General features: G+C 38.1%; 1 protein-coding gene across 1 annotated transcript in view; it reads right to left on the bottom strand.

Moving 5' to 3' along the window:
• The window catches only part of CWC27 (CWC27 spliceosome associated cyclophilin), a 138,410-nt gene extending 134,054 nt beyond the window's left edge, over positions 1-4,356 (bottom strand). The window contains exon 1 of the mRNA XM_038169963.2: positions 4,217-4,356. Within this exon, the coding sequence (XP_038025891.1) occupies positions 4,217-4,219 (3 nt within the window). The 5' untranslated portion in view covers positions 4,220-4,356. The remainder of the gene's footprint in view (positions 1-4,216) is intronic.
• Positions 4,357-9,545: the final 5,189 nt, after the last annotated feature.

The raw sequence follows: 9,545 nt of genomic DNA, 5'->3' as shown, positions 1-9,545 counted from the left end.
ATCTAACTCCCTCCCTCAAACTTGTATGTCCCAGATGAGTATTCTTTATCATTGGCAATTTTTGAACAGCTCCACTTGCACTCTAGGTGCTGTGGTAGGGAACATTAAAGACAAAATACTCATGGAAGCCACAGAAGAACAAAGCAAAATAACTGCTAACCTCCTCCATTGATATATCAGAGGATGGCAAGAGTGCTTGCATCTGCTCTTTTCTTACTGGTTTTGGTCTGGTCTCTAACTTTCATTCATACATCATGCCTTCTGGGATAATATACCTAAAGAAAGACTAGACTCTTTCATAAGTTAATGACTTTATATAAGATTAAAAAGCATAGTGTAAGGAACATTTTTTTAAAATAAGTAATAATGTAAAGGCTTCAGCCACCGTGTTCACTCTTGTCTTAGTGCTGCTGTAACTTAATAGAGCCTATTTTTAATCAGGTCAGTTCTCTAAGTCAGTCATTCTGTGGAGGGCAATGGGAGTTTTGGGCTACTTAAGCCAGTACCGTTAACAAAGGAAATGCTTAATTAAGACACAACTCTTCTACTTCTACCCCTCCGCCTCCCCACCCCCCCCCCCCAAAAAAAAAAAATTCTTAATGAAATTGGAAGGGTTATTGTGGTTAGGGGATTTCAGAGCTCGTGTATAATTTTGATATGATCCTATGTTGGCGTGCCACCTCTGGGAAATGGGATTTTGTACTTTGTTTCTTAATTTTGAAAGTTTCAGCTAACGACATGTAACTGAAGAAAAATTTTATAGCCTTGTATACCGGAATGTCCGAGAAGTTTACTGAGGAACTCTTATTAGGGTGAGTATTTCTCTACACTGGCTTATAATTTGTTCATCAAATCAGTGATCAAATTAGGGAAGGGGTAAAATCAGAAAAAGTAACTCGTATTTTAGTAGTGGTGAGGTTGCTCTAATTGTTGAAATCAAGTCTGTCTAAATAGTAATGTGGTTACCTTTCATATAACATTGCAGCAGTCCTGTTTACAATGGTATTTCATAAAGGTATAATTCATAAAGGCGTGAATTTAAATGTTAACATTTTTGAACTTGTTAATTGAATGTTATAGAGTGTTTTTCATACTCAGGAAAGGCTTTTATAATTTGATCGTTTAAATATCACTATTGTCAACATGTATTCCTTTAACAAAGAGAATATCGTGTAATTTTGTTTTTCGGGCTATATTCCCATTTTGTTTACAAAGATGTACATTAAAGTCTATAGGCTTTGCCACAGAATTAAAGTGCTCAGGATTTCAGGTGTATTAGATGATGTATCAAGCAAATGCTACAATGAACAGTTCTCTGCCAAGCTAATGTTTGCTAATCTTTAAAGAAGTGATACTAAAATAAATATTATATTTTTTTCCTATTTGGTTTAGCCATAATTTTAGTGATTCTGACGTGTCATAACAAATGTTATTGTTTCACTCAAACCAGAACTAAAATGCCTACTTTGATTCCAGAAAAAGTGGCATTCAGCAGATTTAAGTATTAAAGCAAGACTTCTGATTTAAAAATCCAGCTATTTCTTCCCTCCTGCTAAGTGTTGTTAGTTTCAGTTTTCACACATCCCACAAGGACTGTTATCCATTGTCAGCAGATATGTTACAGAATGAAATGCATATTTTCAGAAAGAAAAAAAATAATGTATATAAGCAGAATACACGGCAAGATCAAGAATTGAAATGAAAGCAACACCAGGCCAGAGTAATAGAATAATGAAGAGCCAAAAACCTCCATACTCCTTATAAGCAGCTCTAGAATGCAAGCCAACCTCTTACCAGCAAAATTTGTGTGTGAATATTAACATCAACACTATTAGTTTTGTTTGTTTGTTTTGTTCTGTTTTTAAATGTTGTGGCCTTCAGCTTGCATAGTTTCTGTGAGTTTTTCCTGAGCCTTTTCTGCAGGTTTGTGAAATTGGCTTATTCTCTAAGCTGCTAGTTGCAAAGACGGTTACAGCTGTGCCCATTTTGACATGGACTGCACATGAGTTGTAGGCTCTTAAGCCCTAGATGAAGTCTTCACCTCTAACTGAGGAAACATCCTTCCCTCCTCTCATGGAGAAGTGGAAGGGAAATGAAGGTTTGTCACAGTGATGCAGAAGTGCCTGTTATTTAGTAGGCATTTAGTAGTGAATTTCACTGTTTAAAATTTTACTTTTCCAGTTGTTGGCTTCCTTACAAAAGGTGTTGTATTTATACAAGAGGTGTGTCCTCTCCTCACCATGTATGTGCAAATCTTTATAATTCTGGGAGATCCTTAAGACACTTTGTTCCTACTGGGCTTCTTTTGAGATTTTTTGAAAGTACAGTAGTGGTAAAAATATAACCAACCTTTGACTGTTAAGCTATCTGGAACATACACGAGGGAGGATACTGTTAGAAGCTCAGTGACTGACTGAAACAAGACTGAGAAATACGTATCTTCTGTACTAGGTGGATCTTAATATTTAGACAGTTCTTGATTTATGTAAGCAACAGTTCGATTTATATGTCTAAGAACTTGTCAGTACAGTACAACTTGTCTGTACAACAGAGTCTATTATACTGTTGTTTAGGACCTACAAATAGGGTGGGAGCAGCTCTTAGCTATGGCAAGCTGTCCTTAAGGAACTTTCAAGATGGAATCTGCCTCTGCTGAACAAGAAAGACTAAATATGTCAGAGACCTGCATAATCTTGTCTGATTTTGCTAGGCTTATAAGGAAAAAACAACAAAACTAAAACCGCAAAGACATAAAGGAAATAATAGGTCTAATTCTTAGATCATTTGGTCTTCATGCCAGAGATTTGTCAGAGATGAATCTGGGACACTCTACAATGAGTATTGATCCATTGTGATCTTTCAGGATTGTGATGGGTGGGGAAGGACAGAGATGTTACCATTCTTATCCAACACTATTATCACAAACATAAGGTATAAGAGAACAAACAAGATGAGTGATCTACCTAGATATGAAAATACCTATTCCAAAATGCTTTGTTCAGCCATAGTTGCTACACATGAAAAGCCTGTATGGCATTTTAAATTATATACTTGTCTTGTGCAATTAAACCTGAACTATTAACAAAGAATCAAGACTGAATCACAATGGCACAGATGCTTCCTTGTCACCCTTTCCATGGTCCACAGAACTAACTGGTTCTCTAAGGCCAGCATGGTGATCCCTCTTGCCTATATTATTGTCAACATCCATAGAGCTCTAGGAGATTAATCTCCATTATGTACTAATACTCCTGGTCTCAGATTCATTTGCCTTGCCTTCCACAAGGAGAAGATTATGTTTCCTGCTCCACTGTCACACACATGGGATAATCGCTTTAGTACCCTCTCCCCTAGCCTTTCAGCCATATCCTTTTGTATGCCTTAGAGTTCTCCAAGGTCATAATTCCTAGTAGTTTTTTAGTGACTTATTACCCTCTAGTCATCATTAGGTCCAGGGTTATTATCTCATCTATGAACAATTAACTCTTCTTCTCTTCAATAACTAATGAAGACATGTGTGTTTCTAGCTGTACTATACTTCCCTAAAGGACACTGGCATAGGTTATATCTGTATGGTGAAGGTTATATCACTTTACCTGTATGTCATTCTTTTACTTTTTTTTTTTTTTCTTTTTTTAACTCATAACTTTACAGATTGGTCAATAACTATCAGTAATACATCTTTCAACAACCTTTGAAACCTAAAAATAATAAATAAAAACTAAAAATAATAAATAAAAATAATAAAGGTGCATGCACTTTTTTTTTTTTTTTTTCATTTTACATGCTGTTTGCCATTTACAAAAATCAAATTTTAGTTCAATGTAATCTGCACTTTTTTTTTTTTTTTTTCTCTATAATCTCTTTAGGGTTCGCCCATCCTTCCCTGCCAAGGTTATCTCAAAATTTGTCCAAGCCTCCATTTGCATATTTTCTCTCTCTCACAATTCACCAATATCCTGTTACATGACTACATCAATATCTTCTAGCCAGAGCTAACAGGTTATTTAAGGCATCGTGACTGAAAAGAAGAAAGTCAAACAACTTAGTTAATCAATTAACTTTATGAGTCAAACAACCTAATTGTTACTCAACTACCTGTATTAATTCAGTTACTTCAAGTTGTGATAGAATTTTTGATCCAAATTAACATGGTATACAGTTATAATTACAGTTATTATCTAGCTGCTATGAACTGAATTGGAATTCCACTCACCATTCTGTCAACTCTGTCATAACCACTGTCTCTTACTCAGTTCCCTGGGAAAGAAATGTATGGAATAATATGTCCCTTCCTGGCAGGTGGTTACCACTTGGGCAGCAGTGTGCTTGTTAACAAAGACTCAATTTGCTGCTGTCTTGAGTATATTTATACCTCACTTGTCATGTGCAGAGTTTTCCCAGTTTTGACATACTCCTCCCTTCTCCTTTTGTAATCGTGGTTCTTCTCCTGGAACAGTTCAGTTGGCGTATTGCTGATTACAGCTGCGCTTTGTTCTGCATATCTTGTCACGCGCTGATTGCTTTAAAGAAACATTTCCTCCCGCGCGATTAACTCAGCTATGTGAGTTGGCATTACACCAGGTCATGATGTTTCAGCACACCAGGATTCACTTCGGGGTGAAATGTGTAAAAGGACTCACTGGGCCCCTAGGGCTCAAGGGAGGATCTCTTAGCCTGGCTACAATAGTTCACAGAGTACAAAATTTATCTGTATAGAACTATTACACTTAGTTAAAAGAAAACAACAACAACAAAAATCAAAACAGGAAAAAAAATCTCTATAGCTTGTTACAGGGACAACTCCACTACAGTTATTTAAAATTGAAGACAGATGGTCTTGAGACAATGCAAACAAGAACAGCTGATCAGCTTCAGCAACTGTTTCTGGTATGTACATCTATTTCAAAATATTTCATCATGGATTGTTTAGTATCCGGCCCAGATCTGAGAAAAGGGGAGTTTCAAGATGGTTTTAATATAGGGGGAATACTTAAGCTATGCTCCATACTTGCAGTGTTTATTTTAAAGCCCTACGTTCATTTTCCACTTTTGTTGTAAGTCATTTGCCCTCTTACAGAAAGTTCAGCAAGTCCATAAAAAATAGCTGTTTCTTCAGCCAAATCAAGTGTGAACTCCTTTCCAGACTTAAGAAGCCAGTGTAGATCTTTTATGATTGTTAAAAAGTTTTTGTACCATCACAAAAAAATTTTGGTGTTCTACTCCGCAGAATATTTAGTCATTTCACAGTGAGACAATTACACCTTAATCGATCTTGTATACACTCCAAAAGACAACACCAAGGAATACTTTACAGATGTTACATTCCTCCTTTCTCTCTCTTTTCTTAATCAATTTTTGAATCTTAACTCTTTTTTTTTTTTTTTTTTTTTATTTTTATTTTTATTTTTTTATTCCACTTGCAGGGAAAACATCTTTTCCAAAAACAGACGACCTACATTAGTTAGAAAAGTATGAGCTTTATGTGGTTTGGGGGTCAATTCTACTTGTTGAGAAAACAGATTAAACCCAAAATTAGTTATTTGATCCAAAACCCACAAACATTAATTCAGCTGAAATGTTACAGAAAAAAAGGCATGGCTATACAACAACAAATACCCAAACTTATCAAAACTAGTGTAGTAAGGCACTGTTTTTCTTTTCAATATGTGTAAGAAATGCAGGTATATAGGACTACGAGGCACAAATGTCACTGTGTAGGCTTCAGTTTTCCACATTTTTTAGAAAGGAGTGTGTTAAACTCTTGAGTTGGGCGTATGCAAGGAGTTTAGAGAGATCTACACTTGTAAAATGCTGTTTTTCAAAAATTATCAAGAATTAAAAGAGGTAATACTTGCAGGTAAACAAAAATATCTATTTTTGAAGACAACAGGAAGCCTCCAATATTAATAATTGGACTGTCTAAAATAGGCTTCAGATAATATGTAACAGAAACTATGTAAAACAATGTGTAAGAAACTCAGATGCTGGCAGGTGCTTCTCAGTCCTCAAAAGTACCTTAAAAATTTCCCTTATATGGCACTTGACACAAGAATTTTATTACTGTATTTAGCTAACCAGTGCATGATTGTTTGCTATAGATAAGCTCACTTTCTCTACAACTGCTGCAGGGTGCTTAAGTTTCCCTTTGAGGTTCTTCCTCAGTTCAGATCAACTTTCTAGTGAGGCACTAGAATTAAAAACAAACAAACAAACAAACAAGAAGCCAAACCAAAACAAAAAAACCTACTGTGGCATTAAGCTCAACTTCAGTATAAACAAAGTAGGGAAGAATAAATGAGAATAAAGTTTTATTTCTAAGAGCTAGGTTGCTTTTACTAGGGACTAGGACTGGAAGGGAGCTGAAAGATTGAGATTTAACAAAAAAATAGTCTTTTTGTGTATTTGTGTATTTTTCTCCTTCTTTCAAAGGAGAAAAAGCAGACAATCTTTTGAAAGATATAGATATTTTTTCTTTAGATATATAACTTCAACTTCCTTAAGGAAATCTATTCTGTTACATTCAAATTCTACTAATTAGTCTTGCCAAACCTTTCAAAATCTCTAAAGTGTTCAGTATCTTAAATAATGCTCTCTCTCTCTCTCTCTCTAGAACATCTGCCAGATCTGTTCCATGTGCAGTTGGTTTCTGCTGTATCTTTTCCCAACTGAAAGAGGTTAATGGTTTGAATCTGGAAAAAGAAGGTCAAAAGAGTGTTGCTCCTGGGAGCAGCAACTTTCTCTCTCTCTCTCTCTCTCTCTCTCTCTCTCTCTCTCCCCACCCCCCCTTTTTTTTTTCTTTTTTATTTAAAAAAAAAAAAAGTGAAGTCTCAAGTAGTGGTGATGGGGAAGGATAATAAAAGTAGTCTTGAAGAATGCAGAACAACAACAATTACCAGTCTGAGACTCAGCCTAAAAACTAAAGAAAATCAGGCAGTTTGGGGAGCAGTAAATCTGAGAGAAGCTTTAAAAAATAAGCTGCACAGAAAGCCTAGTCCTATAATCCTTAAAGCTGTCATATTACAGGAAGGAGAGATCACTAGCTGTTGCACTCCGCAACTCAAATGTCAATGAGACTAGTAGTTTACAGCTAGATGAATTCAGAGAGTGAAAGAGAAAATATCTGAGACTGGCAGCATGAGGCTAGATCTGAGCTCCAGGTACATACACACTGAGAGCTGGGTAACTTAAAAAAAATACATTAAAGGTTACAATCACCAATGAAGAGGGAAAGGTGTACCACTGTACACCTTGACTGAGGTAATAAATGAGATTTTAAATATATATATATATAAGGAAATAGAACCTCAGAAAAAAATATTTCTAGTTTTAATATAAATTATTGGGCTGTGGAATAGTTTAAAGTCAGAGTTTTCAACTTTTGCCACACTGTGATCCCTTGAATATGTCTCCTTTCCACCTAGGTTTAACCTGGCTTAGCTCTTCTTGAAGCAGAAAAGGAAAACTTTGAGGTTCCTGCTGACAAAGGAAAAGGTTTTTTTGCCTGTCAGTAGTTTCCATAAAGGTCCTGCACCTTAAACAGAACCACAAACTTCCCAAAATAATGTTACACATCTCCTCAGTGATGAGAACAACTGAGATACATGGCTCCAGAGTAGGGCCACAAAGATGATCAAGGAGCTGGAGCACCTCTCCTACAAAGAAAGGCTGAGAGCTGGGGCTGAAAATAGACAGCAACTCTTTGCTCAATCAGATAATGACAGGACAAGGGGGAATAGTTTTAAACTAAAAGAGGGGAGATTTAGATTAGAGACTAGGAGGAAATTCTTCACTCAGAGAGTGGTGAGGCACTGGAAAAGGTTGCCCAGAGAGGTTGCAGGTGCCCTGTCCCTGGAGGTGTTCAAGGCTAGGTTAGATGAGGCTCTGAGCAACCTGATCTAGAGGGTGATGTCCCTGCTTATGGCAGGGGAGTTGGAACTGGGTGATCTTTCAGGTGCCTTCCAACCCAAGTTATTGTGTGATTCTATGATACAGCAGGAACAGATGTCTCCATAGCTTCTCTTGCCTCTTGCCCATGAAGATGGACAACAGGAAGAGTATTTTTTAGAAATGAAGAAGCCCACTTTTACACTGACATAAAGGTCAGCAAACTCTTTAAAAAGAGGTGTAAGTGGATCGCTGTGCAATTGTTCTTGAAATGGGAAAAGTTTGGTTTTAGCATTTTCCTCTTTTTCTGACAGAGATCTTACAGGATGAAAATAAATCAAATTTTTTAAAAAATTAAAAAATTATTTTAAAGTTTAATTTACAATGGTGTGACAACTAGTATCACACCTAGTTATGGATGAACAAACCTATTCCTCTTGCAAACCTATTCCTGTTGCATTTCCCTAATCGAGTTTGTTACAGGATAATCCATGTTCCGAAAGGTACCCACACCTCACCAAACTGATGCGAGAAAGATGTTGCTAACACTAAGGGGCCAAACCAGTTGCCCAAACATAAGTGTCTAGAGCCACTTGAGACACTCTCAGGACCCTGAGGCACCTGTACAGATCTTGCAATTTATGATAACCTGTGAGGAACATGCTGTCCTTCATGTAATAAGAAGATACCATATGAACTCAAACGGGTTTATACACAGGCATCTGAGCCAAGATGGACTGGATGCCATCGTGGAGTAGATAGATAAAATTCCTTCTAGCTAGTTGATTTAGCCACAGAAACAAAACTGCTCAGGCTTTGTTTTTACTTCAGGAACCGAGACGCGGTGCCACGAGGCGGCAGCGCCGCCCTGAGGCCCCGGCCCTCGCCTCAGCGCCACTTGGCGCCATTGGTGCCACCGGGCGGCGCCTCGCCCCCTGAGAGGGCTGGGTCCGGCCGCCGCCTCTGGCAGCTCCCGGCTTCGCCATCGCCCCGCCGAGCACCGACACCGGGAGGGAAGGGAAGCTGTAAAGGATGGGCACCGACCGGGAAGGGACGCCCCGCGGAGGGGGAGCCCCGCCGCCACCGCCCCGCCGGCCCGCGCTTCCCGCCCCCTGTTCGCCCCCTCCCGGTGGGCGCGCTGTGGAGGGCGCAGCTCGTAGTGGAAGAGGCGGTTTCTGGAGAAGTCATTAATGAATTCTGTAGTCAGGATTCTGACTTCAGGATTTATTTGTTTAAATATTGAATAATTGATTAAAATAGCAATAAATTCTCCAGGATTTATTTATTTATTTATTTTCCCTCAAAAACTGTTGAGGAGGCAAAAAGTTTTAAGAAGTGGCGTGGCAAACTTAAAATCAGATTTTGTGCTTGCAAGACTACACAGCAACATCAGGAATCTGTTACACCTGGTATCTAGCCTTCTGTTCCTGAATGCACCATGCTCACAGTGGCATCACATGAACTTTAAGTTCAGTCAGTGTTCCTATATCACTGTTACTGTAGCATGTGAGTGCCTTTCAGCTCAGCTTTAACCACTGTCACTAGAAGCACTTGTTGATTCTTTTTGATTCTTCTTCTTTATTTCTTCTTTTATTTTTTCCTCTCCCTCCCCCCCCCCCCCCCCCCCCCCCATTATTCTTTCACCAGGAGCTACATCT

This window comes from Anas platyrhynchos, chromosome Z, assembly GCF_047663525.1.
Source record: "Anas platyrhynchos isolate ZD024472 breed Pekin duck chromosome Z, IASCAAS_PekinDuck_T2T, whole genome shotgun sequence".
In the NCBI taxonomy this organism is placed as follows: Eukaryota; Metazoa; Chordata; class Aves; order Anseriformes; family Anatidae; genus Anas; species Anas platyrhynchos.
Note: the sequence above shows the minus strand (reverse complement) of the source record. Positions and strands in the feature narration are given on the sequence as shown.